The sequence below is a fragment of the Pan paniscus genome, chromosome 2 (genome assembly GCF_029289425.2).
Source record: "Pan paniscus chromosome 2, NHGRI_mPanPan1-v2.0_pri, whole genome shotgun sequence".
Taxonomy (NCBI): domain Eukaryota; kingdom Metazoa; phylum Chordata; class Mammalia; order Primates; family Hominidae; genus Pan; species Pan paniscus.
The window spans coordinates 121,444,517-121,472,075 of record NC_085926.1 but is presented as its reverse complement, the minus strand read 5'-3'; the positions used below and the strand labels follow the sequence as shown (position 1 = coordinate 121,472,075).

At 41.3% G+C, this 27,559-nt stretch overlaps 1 protein-coding gene across 1 annotated transcript in view; it reads left to right on the top strand.

The window, feature by feature from the left end:
• The window catches only part of HACD2 (3-hydroxyacyl-CoA dehydratase 2), a 96,246-nt gene extending 68,958 nt beyond the window's left edge, over positions 1–27,288 (top strand). The window contains exons 5-7 of the mRNA XM_034957204.3: positions 16,186–16,307; positions 18,167–18,345; positions 23,881–27,288. Of these exons, the coding sequence (XP_034813095.1) occupies positions 16,186–16,307; positions 18,167–18,345; positions 23,881–23,963 (384 nt within the window). The 3' untranslated portion in view covers positions 23,964–27,288. The remainder of the gene's footprint in view (positions 1–16,185; positions 16,308–18,166; positions 18,346–23,880) is intronic.
• Positions 27,289–27,559: the final 271 nt, after the last annotated feature.

Genomic DNA, 27,559 nt, shown 5'->3' with positions numbered 1-27,559 from the left:
TTGTTACACTAAAGATTTTTAACTTTTGTTTTCTTCAGAAAAACTAATTATTAGGCTTGCCACATTAAAGAGTTTTAGCTTTTGTTTTCTTCAGACCATAAAGGTTTGTTTTTTAGCAGGACAAGTTTTGGCACCTTCTCCCTCTCACTTCCTGTTGCTCTGGCTTTTTTTTTTTTTTTTTTTTTTTTTTAGTTGGAGTCTCACTCTGTCATCCAGGCTGGAGTGCAGTGACGCGATCTCGGCCCACTGCAACCTCCACCTCCCTGGTTCAAGCGATTCTCCTGCCTCAGCCTCCCTAGTAGCTGGGACTTACAGGCACGCACCACAACACCGGCTAATTTTTGTATTTTTTAGTAGAGATGGGGTTTCACCATATTGGCCAGGCTGGTCTTGAACTCCTGACCTTATGATCTGCCTGCCTTGGCCTCCCGAAGTTGCTGGGATTACAGGCATGAGCCACCACGCCCGGCCTTTGCTCTGGCTTATTGCCAGAATAACCCAGAATGTGAAAATTGTGAATCTCTTTTGCCTTCTGCACTGGTGTGCTGTCTTGTTAGGTCAGGTTTAAAGAATCTTTTGCCAAGGTCATTGCCTTAAAGAAAAGTATGTTCAGAGCCTCAAGTGTAAAAACTAATCAGACTTTTAAATAACACTTTTAAATAACTAAAGTTTTTGAAACTTTAGAGTTTTCAAATATGTTGCATGACATTTGTGTAGCACTTTACAATCTGTAGCAGAGGCTATCTACTGGCGGCAGAGGTCTGTCCCACAGGATTTTAAAAGAACATGGAAGAAAAGCATGGTGACTGGAGGGTGCATGCCATCTCACACAAGCAGTCAGTGTGCACCTCAGCTAGAGATTGCCAGATAGATTCAGTAGTGCAAAATCTAATTTTTTTGAGAAAAGGCAGAAATCTAGATTTGTAAAATGAGAAATCCCCTAATTTTTAAAAACTGGTTCAAATATTTTTAAAGCATTGTACAAGCCCAAACAGAACATCTATGGTCAGGGACCGTAGGTCACCATTTTGATATTTCTGCTCCAAGAGATGGTGTTCATAGCTTTTTTTTCCCACCTTTTGAAATTTTTGCAATTATTACACTGCCATAGAACAGAAAGAACCATGACATTTCACAAAAATATATTGCCAGTTTCATGTTCTTTTGACATTTCAGTTACCTTTCTGTCAGTGGTAAATCTTCTCCCCACTGGAGTGTTGGGTGGGCACATTGGGATACTGCATTTGGAGATTTGGGGGCGGACTGTGGGATGAGTAGGCCCCAGCTCTTTCCTTGGGGCCACAGTCACCAATTGCTGAGAATATTGTTCTCTGGGCTATCATTGCTGGAGTTAAAGGACTATCACTTCATGGAATATTTAGACTGGATTAGATATATATGATGAAGGTTGGGATTAAATATGACTCCATTCTGATGCAGTGTCTGTGTTTGAATTGAGTTGAAGGTAATAGTTGCATGAAAGTTTTTCAGTTAGTAACACGCTTTTTGGAGGTGAGCAAATCAAACAGGGCTAAGGAAGAATATTGGGAAAGACTAGCAGCTGGTGAGATCCTTAGACATCTCAGAGTTGGTAGACGTATGTTAACCTTCAAGTAGAGGGAGAGGTGGCATCTTTTAAACAATACTTGGGCAACAAAAAGCAAAACAAGAAAAACACAAAGCATTTCTTTGTAATTAAGCCTAAGAGACAGCCATCAGGTTGTATGGAGTCTCAGCAGTGACTAGAATAGATAGTAGGATCTCAATAAATTGAATTTTTCCCTTCATGGAATAATAATGGTAACTGCTCAAATGGCAAGGGCTTTGCTAAGCACTTAATATGTTTTTCTGACCTCTCCAGTTTACAAATGAGGAAGCTGAGGATCAGAGAGGATAAGTAACTTGCCTCAGGACATGCAGCCAGGAAGTCTGGAGATCTGTTTGACTCCAGAGTTGCACTCAATTGGAGTAGAGGCCAGTGGTGGTGAAGCTAGGCTAGTTGAGGTACCGACCATCCTTTCTTCGTGTTTTCCAGACAACAGGCTGAATACATAGGAACCATTAAAGTTGGACTAATGGGAACATTTTAGCATTCTGCATGTCTGGCCTGTCATAAATGCAGAATCGATCATGTATCGCTTGTTGATTGCATGCTTAAATATCTTTTCATTGCATGTTCAGAAAAGTTTACTTTGTGACCAAGAGTTGTTTTGATAGGCCAGAACATTTAACTAGTCCATTATTCACATCAAAAAAATAGTTCTCAGTTATTGGTGTTGTAATGGTAAGAACTTTTTAACCAGTTTCCTTTGTCACTGTAGGATTTTTTTAAAAATCTGGCCGGGTATGGTGGCACACGCCTGTAATCCCAGCACTTTGGGAGGCCGAGGTGGGCGGATCACAAGGTCAGAAGATTGAGACCATCCTGGCTAACACGGTGAAACCCCATCTCTACTAAAAATACAAAAAATTAGCCGGGCGTGGCAGCGGGCGCCTGTAATCCCAGCTACTCGGGAGGCTGAGGCAGGAGAATGGCGTGAACCCGGGAGGCGGAGGTTGCAGTGAGCAGAAGATCATGCCACTGCACTCCAGCCTGGGTGACAGAGCGAGACTCCATCTCAAAAAAAAAAAAAAAAATCTATGTTGCACATTATTCTCTCCTTTAAAGGGGAAGAAATATTAATATTTTTATAACTCACATTTTTCATAAAATAGGAATAGTATTTTGTTTAGCAGGAACTTTATCATGGATTTTTAATAAATTATAAAGGACACTTTATACATAAAATTGTTGTGTGAAAAGACTAATACTAGGCCAGACGCGGTGGCTCATGCCTGTAATCCCAGCACTCTGGGAAGCCAAGGAGGGCGGATCACTTAAGATCAGGAGTTTGAGACTAGCCTGGGCAACATGGTGAAACCCCGTCTCCACCAAAAAAATATAAAAATTTAGCCGGGCATGGTGGTGCATACCTGTAGTCCCCAGCTACTCCAGAGACTGAGGCAAGATAATCACTTGAACTGGAGAGGCGGAGATTGCAGTGAGCTGACACTGTGCCACTGCACTGCAGCCTGGGTGACAGAGCAAGACTCCGTCTCAAAAAGAAAAAAAAAAAAAAACCCCAACATACTCATCCAAATATCTTTTTTTTTTTAAACCACCATGTGTGTATCTATTACTATTACATTTCAATATCAAGGATGAAATTCCTTTTAGATAAATAACCAAATGACTTACATTTTTGTTCAAAAAAGCTTAATCAAGTTAGAGAAAGGACCCAGATTGTCGTTAGAACTGTCCTGTTCTAGAGCCCAAGCCCTCAGCTGACGGACCAACCAGCATCAGCACTGCAGCCCCTTAGGAGCTGCCCTCCCACCCAAGGCTGTACCAGCTGAGTCAGAGCACATTTGCTGAGACTGCAGTTGGGTTGCCATCTATTATTTCTTCATTCCTGTTCATTCCACAAATATTTATTCAGTATCTTCTATGCCCCAGGCATTGTGCTAAGCACTAAGTAAGACACATGAGAAAAGGACAGATGCAGTTGTTGCCCTCACAGGGCTTCCAGCCTAGTATGAGTCAAGCAGAATCCAGCAGACAGCAAACACCATATAGTGAGTGGGATAACTGCTAAGGCAGAGGGATGACAGTGCTGTGACCGCTGGGTCATCCCTCAGTTGCCCAGTTGAGGGCTGAGTAGGCTGTTCCAGTTCCTCGGGAGCTGTGCCAGTCTCCCAGGCCCCGTGGTTCCCTTCATGAGGTGGTCTGCGAGTTAACACATACAAAGCACTTAGAACACTGCCTGGTGCTTAGTAAGTGCTCAATAAATCTTAGCTACCTACTGGGTATAATGTAACCTAATCTTTCCCCAAAAATTTAATGACAAATTTCTGTATAACTGTTTTGAATTCTGTGTCCTGAGGTTTCTAACAGAGATATAATTGGCTTTTCACACAGAACTGAATATGTTCTTTATACATACTAAAATAGTTTCACAGTTAGCTGGTGAAAATTTATGCATAATTACTTTTATCATTCTTAAGGAATAATTAGCCCTGCTAATGGGAACTATCATTATCTTAATCATCATTATTATCCCAATCTAAAGCATTTATTAAGAATTTGATTTTGCCTTATAACTAAGCTAGCCCTTCTTCAAAGCAAGTTTGTGACCTTGCCTTCGGCTTGTTTATGGTCTAAGACAATACTGATGGGGAGGTAGATTGGGGCCAGTGTTCATTCTGCTGTTCCCTCTCAAGTTACCTTCCATTCGTGTACGCTTGTTGATATGTTTTCTTATAAATGTTATGTCTTTATGGTTATAAAACCCACCTCTTCCAGCAGATCCTGAGGCCTCACACCCAAAATAATATGTTTAGAAAACCAGATAATAGTTATATTTCCTTCTCATTGTACCCCCGGAGTGGTTGCTTAGTATTTAGGTGATTTTTAGAAAACAATTTTTTCTGAAGTAATTTCAAACTTAGAGAAAAGTTGCCAGAGCAGGACAAAGAACTCTCATATTCTCTTCACTCAGATTCCCCAATTATTGGCATTTTACTTCATTTGTTTCGTTTCCTACTCTTTCTGTGTTTTTTGTTTTTTTGAGACAAGTCTCACTCTGGTGCCCCAGGCTGGAGTGCAATGGCGAGATCTTGGCTCACTGCAACCTCCGCCTCCTGGGCTCAAGCGATTCTCCCACCTCAGCCTCCTGAGTTGCTGGGACCACAGGCGCTTGCCACCACGCTCGGCTAATTTTTGTATTTTTTGTAGTGGCAGGGTTTCACCATGTTGCCCAGGCTGGTCTTGAACTGCTGGGCTCAAGCAATCCGCCCGCCTCAGCTTCCCAAAGTGGTGGGATTACAGGCATGAGCCACCATATTCAGCCTCTCTTTGTTTTTATATGCATTATCATTTATTTTTTCTGAACTTTGAGAGCAACCTGTGTGTAACATCCTATCACCCATAAGTACTTGAGTATGTGTTCTAGACACTCCTATATCACCTGCATAGAACTCTCCAAATCAGGAAATCAGCCTTGGTACAACACTACTGTCTAATCCAGTATACTCCATTCAGATTCCACTAACTGTCCAAACAATGTCTTTTTTCTCCATTCTGGAATGGAGAAAATAATCAGTATCTTCTGCGTTCCAGGTCTCGTGCTGAGCACTGGGATTCATGGGAGAAGGAGACATGCGGTTGCTGTGATGGTCCTGCCACATCCGTGTGATGTTTCTTTGTCAGGTCTCTCCAGACTCCTTCAGTCTGGACGATCTCCTCAGCCTTGCCCTGTCCCTCATGGCCTTATGTCAGTTTTAAAGAGTACAGGCTGTAAGTTCTCAGCCTAGGTCCATTCAGCGTTCCCTGATAACCAATTCAAGCCATGCCTGCTCTTCTCAGGAGGCACGCCATGACTACCCTTCCCACTCCTGGTGACGTTGACCTCTGTCACCTGCTCCTGTTAGTATCTGCCGGGTTTCTCCACCTCCAGTTCACCTCCTTTTTATTAATTAGTATTTTGTGGGAATGACTCCTGCCTGTGTCAGCCACCTCTGTGATGGTTATCAAATGGCAACTGTCTATTTCTGTCGTTTCTTTTACACATAGGAGTTGGCATTCTATAAGAAATAGCTTTCCCTTTCTCCCATTTATTTATTTTATTTATATCTGTTTGGACTCATTAATTCCTGTATAATTCAATGGGTTATAGTCTATTATTTATTTTGATGCTAAAACTATCTAGGATTTGGCCAGTGGGAGTTCTTCCTCCTGGTCCTTTTAACTTCCTTCCATCATCCATTGAGTATTTCCTTATGATCTGGCACAAAAAGATTTCCAGACTCATCTTGTACTTCCCCAGCCCCAGCCCTGGAATCAGCCATTTTGCCAAAGAGCCCTGCCTGGTTCCTTTTAGTAGAGGATGGTAACTTAGGACCCAGGATCTGGGTAGATGATGTGCTCACTGCTACTGAGATGTCATTGCTTCTAGGCCCTCTCAGTAGAGAAAGCTTGGGTACATATACATATACACACATACACACACATATACACTCACACACATTTACATCTGGAGTATTTATATAGCTGTGTGTGTATATAAATCATGGGTTCATACTGATCCCTCCAACCACAGTCTAATACCTCAGTGTTCTTTCTAGCATTTTCCCCTCCATGTCTGTTAATACCTCCTCCAACAGCAAGAAGCCCATTTTTCTTAATATATTGATTTTTTTGCTCAGTTTGCCTGTTCGCTCCATGTAACTGGTTTTCCCGCCACACTGGCCATCTCTTCCACCTGTCACCTCTGTCTCTCCTTCACCACCCCCATTCTCAACTGCAGGCCTCTGGTTCATACCTGTGTTAGCCCACCACCTTCCCTCACCTTTCCATGTCCTCACCACCTTGAGTTTTCAGCCACCATACTGTGTCCTCCACGTGGGGAAGGGAAAGAAGCGAGTCTCAGGTGAATCTTACCCAAAGACATATTTGAGATGATTGGGCTGGTCTCTGGAAAACCAGAAGCTTGCCTAGTGAAGTACTCCATTCTTCCTTTTTTCCTGTTTTCTTTTTTAAATATTTGTGTTGATGCATTTCTTTTCATTTTGAATTGAAATCATATTTTGTATTTCAATTTCTGCTTAGCAGAGATAGAAAAGAGAAACAAGCTTTCGAGATAGATTTTTAGGGGTCTTGACAATAAGTTAAATCCAGAAATAAACAGGGCTCATCTTAGTCCATTGGTGCTGCTATTAAGGAACACCTGAGGCTGAATGATTTAAAAAGAAAAGAGGTCTATTTGGTTCATGGTTCTGCAGGCTGTATAAAAAGCATGGTACCAGCACCTGCATCTGGTGAGGGCCTCATGCTGCTTCCACTCATGGGGGAAGGTGAAGGGATCCAGCCTGTGCAGAGGTCACATGGCGAAGAGGAGCTGGGGGTGGCAACGGGCTCTTCACCAGCAGATCAGAAACTAACAGTAAGGACTTACTCACCCTCTCCCCAGGTCCCACCCCCAGCATTGGGGATCAGATTTCAACATGAGGTTTGGAGGGTCAAATATCCTAACCCATAGGAGGGCCAAAACAAAAAACAAATGATTGTTAGCAAAACAAGACTCAGGGAAGAAGATTACATTAACTTTAGGTAATTCATTAGGGTTTGTTTCAAGTTCTTATGTTGTGTTTTAACTTGGGTCAGTTGATGCACAACTAGAAGTCATTTCATGGACATATTAGAGATACCTCTGGGTGCTAGCGACCTGTAGTTTTTTATGCTTTACTCAGTCTTTCTTGGTGAACCTCTTCCACTCAGTCCCTGAAGTCCAAATCCTATTATTCTCTATTCCCTTTTCAGAGGTAGGCAACATTTATTGGAGAACTAATGGCTTTCTTGACACTAAGTAAACATCACATTTACCTTATCTGTTCTCTAGGCTCTTCTTGTATAGGGTTCCTTCCAATAGTTATTGATTTTGAAAGATAATTGTTACCCCATAATGTGTGTGTGTATGTGTGTATGTGTGTGTGTGTGCATATGCATGTGAGACCCCAAGCCCAAGAAGACAAGTCAGAGCTGTTCAGGTTTAGGAGACATACCTTGGGTTCAAATTCTGTAAACCTCACTTTACTTGTCTGTAAAATGGGGATTCAATGAGGTAATATATGTTAAAAAGTGCTTGGCATATAGTAAGAGCTCAGTAACAATTAGGTATAATTATTTTTACTGCTGTCACCATAAATATTAAAAAGAGATACTAAAAACATTTTAATGGGCAAAGGATTTGAATATTTTTCCAAAGAAGATATAAAACAGCCAATAAGCACGTGAAAAGATGCTCAACGTCACTAGTCATTAGGGATGTGCAAATCAAAACTACCGTGAGATACCACTTTACACTCATTAGGACAGCTATTATTTAAAAAAAAAAAACACAGCAAATGAGCAGTGGAGAAATTGGAACTCTTGTTGCGCACTGTTGGTAGGGATGTAATGTAAAATGGTACAGCCACTGTGGACAACAGTTTGGCAGTTTCTCAAAAAGTTAAACATAAAATTACCATATGGTCCAATAACTCCACTACTAAGAATATACCCAAAAGAACTGAAAGCAAGTACTTAAACTTACTTATACACCAATGTTCATAGCAGCATATTCATAATAGCCAAAAAGATAGGAACAGCCCAAATGTCCATCAACAAATGATAAAATGTAGTATATACGTACAATGACATATTTTTCAGACACAAAAAGGAAGGAAATTCTAATACATACTACCACATAGATGAACCAGACATAGAAATACACATACTAGGCCAGGCACGGTGGCTCACGCCTGTAATCCCAGCACTTTGGGAGGCCAAGGCGGGCAGATCATGTGAGGTCAGGAGTTCAAGAGCAGCCTGGCCAACATGACAAAACCCTGTCTCCACTAAAAATATAAAAATTAGCTGGGCGTGTTGGTGGGTGGCTGTAATCCCAGCTACTCGGGAGGCTGAGGCAGGAGAATCACTTGAACCCGGGAGGTGGAGGTTTCAGTGAGCCGAGATTGGACCACTGCACTCCTGCCTGGGCAACAGAGTGAGACTCCATCTCAAAAAAATAAAGACATATACTGTATTATTCCACTTATATGAGGTACCTAGAATTAACAAATTCTTAGAGATAGAAAATAGAATAGTGGGTACCTGGGGGCGGTGAGGGGAAGATGTGGAGTGATTGTTTAATGGGTACAGAGTTTCTGTTTGGAATGATGAAATCCTTCTGGAAATGGATAGTGGTAATGGTTGCACAATATGGTGAATGTATTTAATTCCAATGAATTATGCACTTTAAATTGTTAAATGATAAATTTTATTTTATATTATCCACACACAAAGAAATTACTGAGATATTAAAATGATGGTAAGATGAAAAACCTACCTATACATGTTCTTACAAGGTTGTTTTTTCCCCCATAGTGTCCATTGGTGATAGACATTGACTCCCTTCTCCCCGCCTCCCCACACAATCTGTCAGAGAAATGTTGCAGAATAACATTTGTATGCTAAAGAAGTCACAGGGGCCAGGTGCGGTGGCTCACCTGTAATCCCAGCACTTTAGGAGGCCGAGGCAGGCGGATCACGAGGTCAGGAGATCGAGACCATCCTGGCTAACACGGTGAAACCCCGTCTCTACTAAAAATACAAAAAAATTAGCCGGGCATGGTGGCAGGCACCTGTAGTCCCAGCTACTCAGGAGGCTGAGGCAGGAGAATGGCATGAACCCGGGAAGCGGAGCCTGCAGTGAGCTGAGATTGCGCCACTGCACTCCAGCCTGGGCAACAGAGCGAGACTCCATCTCAAAAAAAAAAAGAAGTCACAGGAAGGGGAAGGTTGGAGGGGTTAAATGAATCTATAACAGAGGTTGGCCTATAGGCCAAATCTAGCCTGCAATTTATAATAGTTTTTACTTTTTTTCTTGGTTGGTGGGGTTTGTTTTGTTTTTTAGAAACAGGGTCTTGCTCTGTTGCCCAGGCTGGAGTGCAGTCATGCGATCACAGCTCACTGCAGCCTGAACTTCCAGGCTCAGGTGATTCTGAGTAGCTGAGACTATAGGCACATGCCACCATGCCCAGCTAATAGTTTTTGCAGTTTTTAAAGGGTTTAAAAAACAATGATGAATATATTACAACAGCCACATGTGGTGCAAACCTTAAATTATTTACTAACTAGCCTTGTACAGAAGAAGTTTGCCAACACCTAGTCTAGAGCATTGCTATGGACTGAATTGTGTCTCCTCCCACAAAAAATTCATACCTTGAAGCCCTAACCCCCAGCGCGATGGTATTTGGCAATGGGACCTTTGGGAAATAAGTTTAGATGAGGTCATGCGGAGGTGGAGCCCTCATGATGGGATTAGCACCCTTATGAAAAAAGATACCATGTGAAGGAGGGCACATCTAGAAGGTGGCCGTCTGCAAGTCAGGAAAAGACCCCTCACCAGAAACCAATCATGCTGCCATCCTGATCTCAGACTTCCAGCCTCCATAACTGTGAGAAAATACTTTTCTCTTGTTTAAGCCCCCCAGTCTATGGTGTTCTGTTATGGCAGCCTGAGCAGACTAAGACAAAGGTACAGTTTTTCCAAAAGCAAAGCCTAGTCCTACCCTCTTAGATTTTACCAAATCTCTTCACAAATGAAAGGGGTTTTAAGAAGAGGAAAGAATGCTTGCTGTAAAGCTTGGTCAGGGAATTTCTTTGAAATAACCAGCGCAGTAAGCAGCGGGTTCCAAAATGCTAAGAAGAATAGGGTTTCTACAATAGTGGTTTTCTTATGTGGCACCATCTGTTTTTCTTTGACTGTAATAAAAATGACAGCTTTTCATGTACTGATACTCCCTGTGCCTTTTAAAGTCAAACATATGATGCTATTTGTGTGTAAAGGTTTTTCTCTTGCACCCATTTGTTTCTCCAGCTTGAATTTCTATGTAAACTCCCTTGGCTAAATTACACAAGCCGCCTACACCCAGCCGCCTCCTCCCTCGCTTTAGAGCAGGGGGTGGAAACCTTCCGTCTGCAGCATGGAGTATCCAATACACAGCTCACTGTGCCAGGCAAAGAAAGATTCCCTAACAGGAAGGGCTTCATGGTACCCGCTCCCCTATTTGTGCCCATCGTTCTGAATATGCAACTTTGAAACGGCTTTATGGCATTTTTGGCAACCTATCCTAAACCTGGCTTTTGTCTCCCTTTTCTCCTTAGTAATCCTTGGTAAATCTTCATCATCTCCCTTCTCCTTCTTTGCCCTAAATGCCCCTTTTATCTTAAAAGGCAATAATATGTATTTAAAGCAAACTCCTTTTTTTTTCTTTTTTTAAGAGAGGGGGGGTCTCACTATGTTGCACAGGCTGGTCTCGAACTCCTGGCCTTAAGCTATCCTCTCACCTCAGCCTCCCAGATACTTTTTTATTAAATAACTTTACAGAAGTGTAATTTACAAAATTCAACCATGTTAAGTGTATAATTAAATGGTTTTTAGTAAATGTACCAAGCTGTGCAACCATCACCATAATCTAACTTTAGAACATTTCCATCACCCAAATATGATCCCTCATGCCCTTTTTAAAAATTTTTTTTATTTTTTAAAATTTTTGTGGGTACATAGTAGGTATCTGTATTTATGGGGTGCATGAGATGTTTTGATACAGGGATGCAATGTGAAATAAGCACATCATGGAGACTTTATGCCCTTTTATTATTAGTTCCCACTCCCAGCCCCTGGCAACCACTATTCTACTTTCTGTCTCTAGATTTGCCTTTTCTGGATATTTCATATAAATGGAATCATATAATGTATGATGATTTGCTTTTGGCTTCTTTCATTCAACATGATGTTTTGGAGGCTTGTCTGTGTTGTCGCATGTGTCAATATGTCTTACCTTTCTGTTGCTGAATAGTATTCCACTGTACAGGTATATATATATATATCACTTGTCGTTTATCCATTCACCAGTTGATGGATATTTGGGTTGTTTTCACTTTTCAGTTATGACTAGTACTCTATGAACATTTGCATTAAAATCTTTGAGCAGACTTATTAAACCTCCTTTTTTCTTCTTTTAAAAGACAGGGTCTTGCTCGTCACCCAGGCTGGAGTGCAGTGGCACCATCATAGCTCACTTTAATGTCAAATTCCTGGGCTCAAGTGATCCTTCCACCTCACCTCCCAAGTAGGTGGGACCACAGTTGTGCACCACCACCCTGGCTACTTTTTAATTTTATTGTAGAAACGGAGTCTCACTATGCTGCCCAGGCTGATCTCAGCTCCTGGCCTCAAGTGATCCTCCTGCCTCAGCCTCCCAAAACACTGGGATTATAGGCAGGAGCCACTCAGTCATAAGCCTCTTATTCTTGATAATTAATAAAATCATATGTTTATATGTTTCTAGTTATAAATTCAAAAAGCAGCTGAGTAGAACTTCTTATAATCCAAATCCGTTGCCCCTCAAAAAACCCCTCCTGAGCTAAATTAGCTTTTCTTACTTCTCTGAGGCTATTGATGAGTCACTGGCACTTAATAGAAAGGAGGCTCCCCACTTACTATAAAAATGTTCCCAATTGTTGTTTTCAAAATAGAAAAGTGGCCAGGTGTAGTGGTTCACACTTGTAATCCCAGCATTTTGGGAGGCCGAGGAGGGAGGATCACTTGAGTCTAGGAGTTCAAGACCAGCCTGGGCAACAGTGAAACCCCATTTCTACAAAAAATAAGAAAAAAAAATTAGCTGGGTGTGGTGGCACACACCTGTAGTCCCAGCTACTCTTGAGACTGAGGTGGGAGGATCAGTCCTGAGGAGGCTGTCCTGGGAGGTTGAAGGTTGAAGCTGTGGTGAGCTGTGATTGTGCTACTGCCTTTCAGCCTGGGTAACAGAACAAGACCCAGTCTCAAGGAAAAAAAATGGGGAGGAAAAGAAAAATATAAGTTATCATCTAATTTAAGGGGCATTGATTCCACACGTCCCTGTGTCCAGACCTCTGTCAGGACTGAGGAAGCCAAATGATGAGACCTGGGCCCTTGAAGACCTTGCCATCAAGCAGGGAGTAATTGCCAGAGAACTGTTCACGTTTCACATGCTCAGCAGTCAGCAATGATGACAGGAGAGCTTGTCAGTTATTCTCTCCTCTCTGGCCTTTTGGATGAAGGAAAAAATTATTTTTAAGAAGATTATCAAAGCCTCTACCCATTTTTTTCACCAACTAGAATAATTTCAGCTCATGCAAGGAAGTCAGTATTAGCCAGCGTTTCACGCCTTGCCTGTGGAGGGATCATGGGCACGCATCTTTCCAAAGAACAGCAGCAGCCCTGGCTGCCCCAGGGCAGCTCAGCCCCCTGTCCTTGGTAGGACCTTCCTGGGCAGTCCTGGTTTGGATATGTCCAGGGCCCACAAGCACACAACTTTGTGCGGTGGCCTATGTGATTAGTCGCCTGGTTTGTTACTCAGTTTTTCTTAGGTTGAACCCAGCATTTTACTCCCTGCCAGTTTTACTAGTCTCATGTCCATATGCCTCTTGCTCATGGTATCCTTTTACATATTTTAAAGTACTTACCCTCTCTTTCCTTTTCCAAAGTCAGCTCTGCTAGTTGAAGAGTTCTTCTAGCAGACTCTGTTCCCTAAATGGGGTCTCATCTATTTACAGTGTAGTAATTGGGATAAGACTGTTAATGTGGCTGAATCCTGGAGTGTTGTTTGTTTGAACAGCCACCTCACACCCTGTTGGCTCCTGTGAGGCTTATGGTTCACCAAAAACTCCAGATCTCTTGATTTCATAAGGTGGGTCTTCTCCATTCTGATCTGGAGTCATTTTGTTGTTGCTAAGTCATGTAATTACATTTAGACTTATTAAATTTATGTTACTGTGGGTTTGGGGGTTTTTTCATTTATTTTTTGTGGTAAAATACATACAACATTTACCATTTACCACTTCTAAGTGTATAGTTCAGTTGCATAAATACTGTCCCATTGTTGTGCAACCATCATCACCATCCATCTCCAGAACTTTTTTAATCCTCCCAAACTGGAACTCCATACCAATTAAACAATAATTCTCTATTTCTCATCCTCCCAGCTGCTGGCAACCTTCTGTCTCTACTCTTTGTCTCTGCCTCACCCTAGGTACCACATATGAGTAGAATCACACAGTATTCACCTTTTTGTGACTGGCTTATTTTACTTAGCATGATGTCTTCGAGGTTCATCTACATTGTAGCATGTGTAAAAATTTTCTCCCTTTTAAGGCTGAATAATACTCCACTGTATGTATATAATAATATCCCACTGTATGTATAGACCACATCTTGCTTATCCATCCATCAGTACACACCTGGGTTTCTTTGCCTTTTGACTGTTGTGAATAATGCTGCTATAAACATGAGTGTACAAATATCTCTTCGAGTCTCATTGATCATGCTGGTTTTAAGTTATACATTACATTTGTCCATTTTGAGTTATTTGTTGTATAATTATAAATCACATAAGGTCAATCTCTTTATCCAAATACCTTCTTGATAACAATGTTGCATTTCCTATTGATTGGAAGAAATCATTTTGCACAAAATGGTCATTTCCTGCATCCCTAGTCTTTTTTAAAAGACTTATGCCATCGTCTTCACAGCTGGACTCTGGGAACAGACTACTTTCATACTTAGCCTGAGTCTGAGTTTGTCATAGTTCTTTTGGCTAAGGTCTAACTTGGGGACGGATGGTAGGTGAATAATAACCAATCTCTAGGCTGGGTCAAAGCAGGAGGTTTTGGGCGGTTTTGGGTTTTGTTTGTTTGTTTTTTTTAACCTATTTGAAGGTCACTAAGACTACACGGAAACTATCAGGCACCATAAAGAAGGGAACTGAGTCTCGGAGTAACCCAATTAGGACTGAATTCATTTGCTCCACAATTATTTATTGAGCTCTTACTTGTGAAAAGCACAAAGTGTTTTTGGAAAACAGAAGATGAATATAAACACGTTCCCTGCTTTCAAGATGTTTACAGTACAAAATATTAGAGGAACTTCCTATTATAACCCAGAGCTCTTTAGGCAAGGCTTCCACTCATAGCTGTAAAAACATATCTCCTTAAGATAAAGAGGATTATAAAATACATCAAAAAGCAAAGTGTGCTTTTATATTTATATTATATTTTGTTATAGATGGATTCAAGTAAGGATTTGGAGACAGACTGAAAAATCTCACCATGAAAGCTTTAGAGGTGGTTAGCTTTTGCTTTACTTTGGCTAATATGAGAGCACCAGGAAAACAGAAAGTACTCTTGCTCTTGACAGTATAAAATTCTTATTATTTTTAGAGAATAGTAACTGCATTTATGAAATTCTTTGTCAGAGCAATTTAGTTAATAGATATGTAAATGACTACTTATTTCATTGTGTAGGTGGACCGCTCCATGTACACTTTCTGAGGAAGAATATAAGTGCTAAAAACTATTAACATTGCAAATGGAAAGAAGCAAAAGTTAAGGCTACAATGCCATTCCCTTGCTGTATTAGGTATTAGGAGTGGGACAGAAAGTCCATCTTGTCATCAAGATTTGTTCGGTTTATGGGGTGGGATTTCTTATTTACATCCGACTCTTGGATGGTTTTTTTTTTTTTCTTTTGATGCATGGAAACTAATATGAATTGGGGTGCAAGGGTGTTTCTTGCTGATTTTCAAGCACAAAAGGTCATTACAAACCCAGCTGGGAAGGGACTGGGGGAGGTGCTGAAAGTTAAAGCCACGGCAGTAAATTTTCAACACAAGAGAATACCTCCTAAAAATCACCTAGGGGCTCTTTTAAACCTTTATTGTTTTTTTTCAGCATAAAAACAACTTCAGAGGAGACTGGGGATTTCAAAGCTCTCTGGCTCTAACTGCCTCCTGGGAACAGCTTGGAAGCTTCCCTAATCATGGAGGAGTTAATGCAGGCCTCCTTTGGGGGAAGAAGTCTCTAATGGGAGGAAATAAATGGGCCCTTGCCTTGCAGATGGTCCCGAGCCCTCCTCTCACTGGAATTCTTCTTGCTCTGTGAGCTAGCCTCATCTTCAGTTGTGCTTTTTTTTTTTTTTTTTTTTTTTGAGACAGTCTCACTCTGTCACCCAGGCGGGGGGCAGTGGCGCTATCTCGGCTCACTGCAACCTCCGCCTCCCGGGTTCAAGCGACTCTCCTGCCTCAGCCTCCTGAGTAACTGGGATTACAGGCATGCGCCACCACACTTGGCTAATTTTTTGTATTTTTAGTAGAAACAGGGTGTCACCACGTTGGCCAGGCTGGTCTCAAACTCCTGACCTCATGTGATCCACCCACCTCAGCCTCCCAAAGTGCTGGGATTACAGGCGTGACCACTGACATCAGTCCACATTCTCCGCATGAGGCTGGCAAACCTGTAAATCCCCACCCCTCGTGTTTGTTACCCCCACCCTGCTGCTCTCGCTCCTGGTGACTGAGGCCCTTTGCACTTGGCCCTCATCTCTGGGATGTACACAGCTGTCATCCTAGGCCCCAGCTCTACACGCAAGCTCTTTCTGCTGTACAGGGGTCCTGAGGATAGAGACCAGCGGCTGTGCCGACTCACTCCCTGGCTCTGCTGGGTGCGGCACACTGTCTTCATTAACGTTGTCTGTGTGTTTTTTTTCTTTTGTTTTCCTCTTCCTTCAGGTACAGAGTGAAGACAGTGTCCTCCTGTTTGTTATTGCCTGGACGATCACGGAAATCATTCGTTACTCCTTTTATACATTCAGTCTATTAAACCATCTGCCTTACCTCATCAAATGGGCCAGGTAAAAAAGCACATTTCAAAAGGCTCACTTTTGAAATGATCTGTCATTGCATTTGCCCTTTATTGCCTAAATATTGCCTCAAAGTTTCTAAAAATAAAATTGAGACAGGGGTTGGGTAGAAATTTTGTCTGTAGATTTCATCAGAATAGGAGTCTGTACTTAACTTTGACTGACGGAAATACTGTTTTAAGGTTTTTATATTTTACTTAAATTATTTTAATTGGGATCAGTTCTTATGCAGTATTTTCTTTTTTAAAAAAATTTCATCACCAAGTAGCAATCAATAGAGATTTGCCGTAACAGCCCTTTTTTGTCCATATCATCACATTTTTTACTGATGAGCTTCTGCCATTGTGATGGGTTTTTTTGGACCAAGTCCTATTCTCCTAGTCTCAATTTTGCCAAGAAGTTGTGACTCTTAAATTAATTTTTAAGTAATGACAAACATTACATGTCAGTTTTAGCTTATCACTTTTGTTTTGCTTTGATTGTTTTTACAAGTAATGATGACTTTGGTAAAAGGCTAGTAGTTCATCTGCTTACCTTAATGAGTCCATGAGACAGTTGTAGGCAGTTTTCTGAGCTGGGAAGGACTTTGAGGGAGAGTGACAAAGCAGAAGGATCCAAGTCCCTGGAGCCGAAATGCCTTATTTGGTGGAAGGAAAGCAGTGGTTCCTAGACTGTTTATGAGTTCAGTAATTAAATTAGGGACATAATCCGATTGTTTCCAACATTTTGAGTATGGGAACTCCTTCGTTATTTTATTATTTCTCTCATTTGCAATGAACATTTTTATTAGGAAAGGGGAAGAATGGGAAACATAGCAGTTACTAACCAACCTGGACAGCCACTGTGGAAGCTTTTTACCCTGGTTGTTAGGGAAGTCTGTTGACCAAGCCCTGATTTTACTGTTGGAGAAAGATTCTTTCGTCCACTGTTCTCCATGGCCTCTGAAAGATTTTTTTCCACCATCCTACTTAGTGTGGCTAAAATTGGCAGTGGGGAATATGTCTTCCCTTCCACTTCAGAGATTTTCATCACAATTCCTGTGCCCAGAAGTTTGTAGTCCGTTGCACATTGTGAGCCACAAACAGCCAAAGGCTGTTTAAAGTCTGAGCTGATGATTCCTTTAGCAATACTTACAGTGGCTTACAGTTCCATGGGACAGTGACTGCTCTCTGAATTCTTTGTGGAATATGGAGAACTCCTTTTTAAAGAGAAAAAAATTATGCAGATTCCCCTCCCATGTGACGATAATTGTAATTGTGGGGTGTTTTGATTGGAAAATTACATAGTAACCAAAAGCTATTATGAATTTTAAATTTTTTTAATTGCATATATTTGATTTTTCACAATAGCATGTACAAACATTTGAAAAATAGTAGCAGTATACAGATGCTTATGCTATTTTTTTTGTTGTTCAGTCTTTGTGTGTGGTGTGGAATTCCTAGACCACAGGTTCCAACACCTCCGCCACTACCACCCCAACCCCATCCCAAGACCCACAGGGCAGGACCCGTCAGTATAAACCATGACTCAGTTCCCCTACTTTACCAACATTTGGCATCACTTTAGTTATTTTAGAGCATAATTTTGAAGAGTTGTTTATTTTGTCAGACCAAATTTTGAGGCTGCCTGAACGGCCTTTATTTTGTCGTTAGAACATTTGGAAACATATACCTGCTGTAGGCTGGTTTCAAAAACTGGCTTGTAAAACCTGAATTTGAATAGCAGGTAAACAGGAAAATGTATAAACAATCATTTTCTAAAAGACCAGTACTGATTAGAAGGGTGGGAAGTGCAGCTTCCTTCTAAAGCTGACTTTGAGCCTCAGTAATGAATATTTTGTTTTGTTTTAGGTACACACTTTTCATTGTGCTGTACCCAATGGGAGTGTCAGGAGAACTGCTCACAATATATGCAGCTCTGCCCTTTGTCAGACAAGCTGGCCTATATTCCATCAGTTTACCCAACAAATACAATTTCTCTTTTGACTACTATGCATTCCTGATTCTAATAATGATCTCCTACATTCCAAGTAAGTAAACAGTTATGCGTATATTTAATTATGTTTTAAAATTTGGCTCTACAATAACTAAATATCTTTGACTGTTTTTGCACTATATCCAAGTAAATGTAAATCTCATTTATTGGGAATTCTTGGTTTTTATTGAATGCTGACTATCAAAAGGAATTTTTTTCCAGTAGTAATTGAATAAAGATGAACCCTTCTCAATACAGTTGCCAAAATGCAGCCCTTCTCAGCATGTGGGTTTGAAACTGAATACCAGGCTAGGTTAAGTATGTATTGGGGAAAGTATTGAATGGAAAACAAAAAAGCCATTAAAGGCCTTACCTTGATTGTAGTTTTCTGTGTCTTAAGAACTGCTTGTTACAGTATTTGAAAAACATGATAAAAAGATTTTTGCATTGGTTACTATATCAAAATAGACATTTAACTTCATTTTGAAGGGATTGGTAGTTAACTAGAAACATAACAAAATAATAATAGATTTATTTTTTTCTAAATTTTTCATTTTCTTGTTGAGCACTGATTGGGACACAGTGTTCTCTTCAAGATGGTTTCCAATTATTTTAATAGTACTGCTGAAGATTTAAGTATATGGATAATCAAATGTGCCTATCAGTGTATTCAGTGACAGAGAAAAAGACATGTTTGATGTCTCTGTGAAGTGAGCCCTACTTTCTGAGGATGAGGAGTTTAGTCCTTTGCTGGAATTCTGATGTTCAATTATAAATCCTATGATTGATTTCTATATACCAAAAGATCTTCTTATAACCAAGGACATACAGTGTTAGTGGTTCTTCTCATTTTGCTATTTCTATAACCACTGTAACTCTGAATCTTATTTTAATCTAGAAAAGATACTGTATTCTTCCCTAAACCCCAGGTTAAATTCAGACAGGGTTGGACTTCTTCTCATTCCATGGCATCATCGGAATGAATCACCCTAACAAAGCGACATGCTTGTGTCCCTCTGTGGAAAATTGCATTTCATGCATTGTGAGAAAAAAACTACATCCAGATTTCATGTGAGTGTTTTATCTTGCAGAAATTCTTGGATACAGTTCTGCTTCATGATTCATTTTCCACTCTTTATTCATGTTGAGTCCTCCTCTCTAGTGCTGGAATCATAGCGACCAGAGGCCATCTCTCTTCAAATGTAAAAAGTAGTTGATTTTCAAACAGATGATAAATGTGAAATCATCTGAACTTTTAAGTAATAAAAATTAACTGATAGTTTATCACCTTTCTAATTTTGTTTTGTTTTTTTTAGAGTTTCATTTTCCAGTCTCTAGAGCAGCAGTTCACAGTTGCAGTTTTACCACACCCAGAGTAACTAACACATATTATCCCAGTGGGCACCACAGGCTTTATTTGAATTCACCATAGTCAAATGAATAGGAGATATGTACCATATTGGGTGACTGGGAAAGGGGCAGGGAGGTTTTTATGAAATCAGATCCATAACAAGCTGCTTCCACACTGACAAAAATCTAGGCGTTCTTACCTGAGAGTTCCTGCAAGACTTCCAACCTCTCTAGGAAGCAAGGCTTCCTTCCAGGAACCACTCCCCAGGGCAGCCTCCATCTGTCTGCATGTTTGTCTCTTTATGCTCTGGTAGCCAACCAGTGCTGAGCTTTGCCTCTTCCTTCTGAGCTCTTGGTGTAGTGACAGTGCCTGGGTACCACACGCAGCCTCCATGACGATAGCATTCCTGAGGGAAACCCACTCCTGTGAGCTTTTCATCTTGGTCTTGAAAGAGATCGAGGAAAGAGAAAACACTGACCCCAGAGCCAGCTGTCTTTTAGAGCAGCAGTCCCCACAACCTTTTAGGCATCAGGGAAGACAGCTTTTCCCTGGGCGGTGCGGGGGATGGTTTCAGGATGAAACTGTTCTACCTTAGATCATCAGGCATTAGATTCTCATAAGAAACATATAACCTAGATCCCTTGAATGTGCAGTTTACAACAGGGTTCACACTTCTATGAGAATCTGAAGCCACTGCTGGTCTGACAGGAGGCAGAGCTCAGGCAGTAATGCTCATTTGCCCACCACTCACCTCCTGCTGTGCAGCTCTGTTCCAAGGTGGGGGTTGGGGACCCCTCTTTTAGAGAGTAGGGAAGGACTCTCCTCCCAACAGAAGTCTGCTTTCTTTACCTTAAGTAATTCCCCCTTGCAGTCTCAGCCTCCTTTTGGTAAGAGAACTTGGCTCAGTTAAAGTCTAACATAATTTCTTTTTCTAAGGCAGCTAACCTCTTGTAGACCGGAGAAAAGGGTGGATCTCAAATAATGATTAAAAGATTCCCTGCAAACCATTGACTCCTCACCCAGGTTCAAGATGGCACACAGACCACCTCTCCTGATGCGAGTCACCCTGGTGCCTGCTGGCCTCACTGTGCTGTGGCCTGAGCCAGCAGCTCTGGATGTTCTCAGTGGTTCAGGTTGTTACTGTTGAGGCCAGAGTGTACAGTTCATTCTGGCCAGCTGCACATTTCCAACTTTCCAAAGCTTTGTATTTATCAGAAGAAAATGCAGAATTAGGAGAGGTTGCTGTTGACATGCAGTCTCCTTTACCAAATTTGGCTTTCTTTCTAAACAAGGTAGCATTCTTTTAATCTTTAGTGGCAAGTTGATGATACACATGTATTATATAAAGTAACACCTCCTTTTCATGGGCCTCATCCGTTGTTGCATTGTTGCACACATAGCCTAAATTGTGGCTCATGAGGCTTGACCCCAGGAGTTTCCTCATATTGGGGTGCCCTGGCCAGGTGCTCCTCTCCTGTTCTGCTGTAGTTGCAATATATACAGGATTAGTACAACACAGTCCCTGCAGGACTCAGTAGATGTCTAAGGCCTGTTTACATTCCACCCTCAAATTGGTGAAAATTGGTTATGGTGGAGGGAGCCAAAAAAGGGCAAGATACATTGATGAGGGGTGAGGACCTGGAGAAGCTGGCGCTTTCCAGGTTGTCAGTGACTGTAACCACACCTCTGATTTTTAGAGAAACCAAGGAGACTTGGCCCAGGCAGAGAGCATATCTGGTGCTGTCGTCCTCCACAGTTCTCTCCCCAGAGGGGAAGAGAGCCCCAAGAGGGCTGGCCATCTTCTTAAAGAAAGGAGGGCCCAGCAGCACCCACACCCCCCTCATCCCCAACACACAGGGACCGACACACACACGTGCCCAGCAGTGTCCCCATTCTGTGTTCCCTGAGTTGGGACATCAGAAGGTGGAATTCTCAATAGCCTGTTGTCGGGTTGAGGGGTTTTTTCAGTGCTATTCCTCAATGTAGCTCATGTTGTTAAAAGTAGCAGCCGTGCATCTGAAAAGCTTTCAGTCTCATGGTCGGGTCAGTCTGAACATGTAGGTGATTCAGATGGAGACAGAATCATAGTTCTGGTCAGCCAGAAGCCACTGCCTGAACTTTGGAGAATAGGCCAGACACCCTAGGCCCTTGGCCTCCCATCCACATTCCTTTCTCTGGGTACTGAGGAATCTCTGGGAGATGTAAAGGAGTGAAAGCGCCATCATCTGACCCTTCTGATAGGTGGCAGGCCCTGCCCATGGAAACGAAGGTCTGCGTGGCCATCTTCCTTGAACTGCCACCAAGGGCTTAATGCATGACTTCCAGGTCATTCTCCTTCCCCGGGCCCTCTGAACCAGCTGTGAGACTGCAGCCACCCATTATGGGGTTGTGTGAACACAAATGCAACCAGTGGGAAGGTCTTGTGCATGCCCAGCTCACAGTTTCCCTTCATTACAGTAAATCTATAGAAATGGGACTGGCCCCACATTTTTAAATGATTACCATTAACATTCCTAATGGTTTAATTATATCTTTACTTCCAGTTTTTAGATTATAGAGCTTGTCAAATTTTCTGGCTTTCGTGCCAAAATAGTTCTCTGCCTGTCGAATTATATGCTTAAGTGGGGTCTTTTCTGTGAACGACGTCCTGCCTGGCAGTAGCAATGGCGTGGATGGCAGCCCTGTTCCACGTGCTGCCTCCTCTGCAGGTTAGCAGATCTTTGTCACACATGCACTGGTGTCCCGGCATACTTTGGGAGGATCATTTGAAATTTGGCCAGCTTGGAACCCATTTAAAAAGGAAGAAACTTGTCAGGAGAGAGTTGGTAGTAGTAGAAATTATCTTCGAAAAAATATTCGTGACAGTATAAAAAAGAGAGACTGGGCTGGGCTTGGTAGCTCATGCCTATAGTCCTAGCACTTTGGGAGGCTGAGGCGGGCACACCCCTTGACCCCAGGGGTTCCAGACAAGCCTGGGCAACGTAGGAGATCTCATCTCTACAAAAAATTCAAAATTAGTTGGGTGTGAAGTGGTGTGCACCTGTAGTCCCAGCTACTCAGGAGGCTGAGTGGGGAGGATTGACTGAGCCCAGGAGGTCCAGGCCATGAGCCAAGATCACACCACTGCATACCAGCCTGGGTGACAAAGTAAGACCCTGTCTAAAAAAATAATAACAATAAAATAGAGATTGGAGCTGTTGGAGAGATGAGGAGAGGAAGGATATTGTACAACAAAGAGCATTTTACCTGGAGTTGTTTACACACAGTAACCTTGTGAAGGCCAGGTGGCTCAAAGTGGTATTTCCTAGCAGGGACACTATAGGCATTTTGGGTGGGATACTTCTTAGTAGTGGGTACTGTCATGCATTGTGGCATGTTTTAGCATCCCTGGTCTCATATGCCAAATGCCAGTAACCTTTTCCTTTCTCCCTTATTTCCAAATAGTCAAACTATCGAAATAGTTCCAAATAGTTCCGAGGGAGGCAGTACCATCCCATTCATTTGAGAACCAGTGCTTTCTAAAGTATTCTACAAAATGACCAAGAACAGAAGAATCCCCAGTGCCTAAGACACTGGCTTGCTTTTCATAAGGCCTTTTTTTTTTTTTTTTTTTGACATCCAAACCTGGCTTAGTTGTGTTCAAAGCAAATGTTGTGGCATTCCTCCTCCTCCTCAAGTCTTTACCCGAAACTACTTCCCAAGAGAGGTTGCTCTTCCCAAAGAATCACCTGCCCTGGGACCATATGGGGCTAGGCTGAGGGTCAGGAGCCAAGAGCCTGGTCCCAACTCTGTCTGTGGCTTACTGTGAGACCCTAGACAAGTTGCTTACCCTCTCTGGGGCTCAAATTCTTCCTCTTTGAAATAGGAATAATAACTTCATCACTAGAATTCTTCACTTGGTTGTTGTGAAGTTAATCAGAATAAATGTGGAGATAATACATGAATGAGTGTACAGAATATTATTTGGCTGTTCTGTGGCATCGATATAGGTCATGATAGTGACAATAGTGTCTGTCATTGTATTCCACACCACTTCTTCCCTCAGCTAAAGCAGGAAAAGAAAGGAGGTAAGTCTCTCTGTGTTTTTTCTTCCTTTCCCCAAGCCCACTTTGTTACCTTCCTTGGTTGCTGGATGAGAAATTAGTCAGAGGGTCAGAGAGGACCTCAACTTCATATGCTTTAAATAGAGCATATGCAATTTTAAACCATCCTCTTAACCAATTTTTCTTTTCTTTTCAGTTTTTCCCCAGTTATACTTCCACATGATACACCAGAGAAGAAAGATCCTTTCTCATACTGAAGAACACAAGAAATTTGAATAGTTCCTGCTTTCTGCACCTCCCACCAAAACAAACTTTTCAATGATCAAAAAATGCTGCAGATTTTTTGAGTTCCCAATACGTTTCATAGAAAATAAGTAAGAACTATTTTTAAAATATTCAAACAAAACTAAAACAAAAATCCAGTGTCACATGGGCCTGAGATTTTATTTTAGAAAAAGGTTGTTACATAAAACACCCTGGCCAGTTCATTTCAGCATGCTCTTTCAACCAGAAGTTCTTAATATTTATGATGGCACTAGAAAGGGATTTGGCATTTTATGTCCTTCTGTGTCCTTCATGTATCTGATCAATGAAGACCTGTAACACTAAGTACTTGAGAGTTACAGTCTGAATAATGAAGTCGTACCAGTTGAATAGCCCAGCTTGCAGTATAGTTATGTTTCAGTCTGCAGTGTGTTTAGCATTCCCTTGTCAAAGTGCTTGACTGCATGCTGGAAACTTTGTATTTTTGAAGCGGCAAACTCTGTTCTCTGGAATGCTCTGAAGTTATGGCTGGGACCTATCCCCTCATATCTAATGAATGAATGTATATGTCTATGAAGCTTCGGGGTAGTGCCCGTAATCAGAAAACAACTTAGAACCCTTTTGTTTGTTTCCAATTGAGTCATTACTGCCTGCCACTAAGAAACGTGCTTGAATCTAATAAGTATGTGTATACCGTAAAGAATATATCTTATCTGGAGCTCAGCCTCAATCATGTCTTAACAAAATGACAGGTCTCAGAAAGGGGGAGCTCAATAGCTCATAAGTGACAAGTCCTTTTCACAGCACCGTTCTCAGAACACCTCTGAGTAACGTGTTTGCCAGTAGCTATTCTCACTGATGCACTGATGGCCCTGAAGAAGCGGATCCAGTCACATAGGAAAGGAGGCTGTGTTAGTGAAAGCACATGGAAGGTGTTGCTTTAGAAAGGTAGTCAGGAAAAACATTCAGGAATAGATTTATACACCATTATTGTTTTATTTTTTAATTTTCATTCACTCTTCTGTTTGGATACTTTTGCTAATTAACGTCCTATGTTAATTTCCACCAGGCTATAAGTCCATAGTCAGTAAAACATTCCACTTGGGCTGTCATGAGCTAAAAGCAGTATCATCTCTGCATGTTGGAGCAGCCAAGAAATAGTTTGGTACTACCGACATTGTCTAATCCATGTCACATCCTCATACAATTTAATTGCTCAACCATGCATTTAAAACTCCTCAAGAAAGGATTGGTACTGCAACTGTAGGTAAACAAAAAAAATAAGAAAGAAAGAGTTGGATGAAAGTGTGAAAGCCCAAGTTTAGATGTGCATTAAGTATTAAATAGCACAGTATCTTCTTTATGGAGCCTTTTTTCCTCCCCCATCCCCTGCAGCTGCCTTTTTTTTGGGGGGGGTGTTGATGTTGAACTTTAAGAGTTTAAAAGTTTAGCTTATTGAGTAGTTGTCATTTAAAATATAATTGCGAATATCAGAAAACTCATACTGGAAAACTAAATTTTTTTTTTCTCTTGAGACGGAGTCTCGCTCTGTTGCCCAGGCTGGAGTGCAGTGGTGCGATCTCGGCTCACTGCAAGCTCCACCTCCCGGGTTCACGCCATCCTCCTGCCTCAGCCTCCTGAGTAGCTGGGACTACAGGTGCCCGCCACCACACCCAGCTAATTTTTTTTGTATTTTTAGTAGAGACGGGGTTTCACCGTGTTAGCCAGGATGGTCTCGATCTCCTGACCTCGTGATCCACCCACCTCGGCCTCCCAAAGTGCTGGGATTGCAGGCATGAGCCACTGCACCCAACCCCTGGAAAACTAAATTTTTAAGTGCTTATTTTTATAGAAGTTTGAAACTTTAATGCAGGCAGGTGTGTAATAAATTATTTTTGAATTGAACATTAAAATTCTGCTTCTTAAAGTCAGCACTCAACTTGGACATGTTGAAATTAGAATCTATTCTTGTATTTGATAGACAAAATATGTGGGAAAGATTTTTTGCATGGCTTTTCTCGTTTTATTCTTCCATAATGTATTTCTACTATAAAATAGAATCAACTTGGGTTATATTTGTCATTTACTTTATTCTGTTAGATTTTTTCAGTTGTTTTTGGAAAAATTCTAGAAATCAGGATGAAAAATGCAGCTTTTCCAGGGTTGCTGGACTGGGGGTTTTATTTGGGCCTCCGTATTATAATTTGTCACTACTTATAAAAAACATTCTGTTGCAAACAGTGGTGTTGCATTGAATTGAACTTTGGCAATGAGAACACAGCACACAGCTCCCTTTTCAAAAAGGGTCTCAACCCGTGTGTATTTTTGTACATCAACATTTAGAATACTTATGGCAGATAAGTAAGGCATGTCACTGTGTCCTTCAGTAACCTCTCTCAGTAACTGGTTTCTTTATCCCTAACATGAATTCATTTCTCCTTTGAAGTCATTTATTATTTTATAAATTGAGAACAACCACACCACCAAATGTCACACCTTCTTATAAAGTGTGAACAAGGAAGGTCATGTTTTTGTGGGTATTTTGTCAGACTTAGAGGTTTCATTTCAGGGCATAGTCAAAGGCATCATCCTCCCAACTACCCACTTGATTATGTGTTTCAGATCCCCCCATGGGGGCCTTCTTCTGACAGAGAATTCTTTGAGGTCCGCAGTAGTGCTTTTGTCAGCACAGACTGCTAATCTACATCTTGCTGCGTTCTGTTTGCTGAGGTTGGGCTCATTCATTTAACACGTACCAACCATTATCCAGAGGCACCATGGAGAGTTAGTCATGGAATAAAGCACTGTCCTTGCAGATGAAAAAAGTCTCCAGAGCAGACTTCTGACAGGAAAGGTTTAGATGCTGGAGAGTTGAAGAGGTGTAAGAAGAGATCGTGCCCTCATTTTTCACTTATTTTTTTGGTTATTCATTTATAATAAAAGGTTGGCATTGATGTGGTACAACCTGCAAATTACTTGCAGTTCTGAGTTTCAGATAAAACATTATAAAACATTAAATTCAATACATACTGCTCCTTTGAAATTTGGGTAAAAAATTATACAACCGTATATATAGTCATTTTTGTATTTTTTCTATGTTGTGAAAACCAAAATTGTAATTTTATAAGTCTTTGATTCACTAAAATTATATAATTTAAATGTATTTTTTGTATATTTAGAAATAAGGAGTCCAGAGACTACGCTTAACTTTCTATGCATGCATTTGAAAGCTGTTTTTACCTGATAATGTTAATGTAGTAATAAGTTGTATTCATAAAATACTGATCTGTGTTGCATTTCAAAATAAACTGGTGTGTGCTCTGCCTGGATTTGAAATACCTACCAGTGAGTGCAGTGATTTTTCATAGTCAGTAGGCCTGAATGTGGTGTTGCAGGAATATGGGAGAATTTCAGTTCAATTATGGACTCTAGCTCTTTGACAATTTTAAAATCTAATTCTGCTATTCATAATGGTTCTGCACTTACAGGAAAGACAGATTATATTAAGAGGTTTCCAAAAAGTCCTTCCCTGCCAGTCAGTCTTCAGGCTAAGCCAGTCTGCAAGCTGGCTGCAGAGGGACAAGGGGTTCCTCATGCAAGTGACCAGGGAA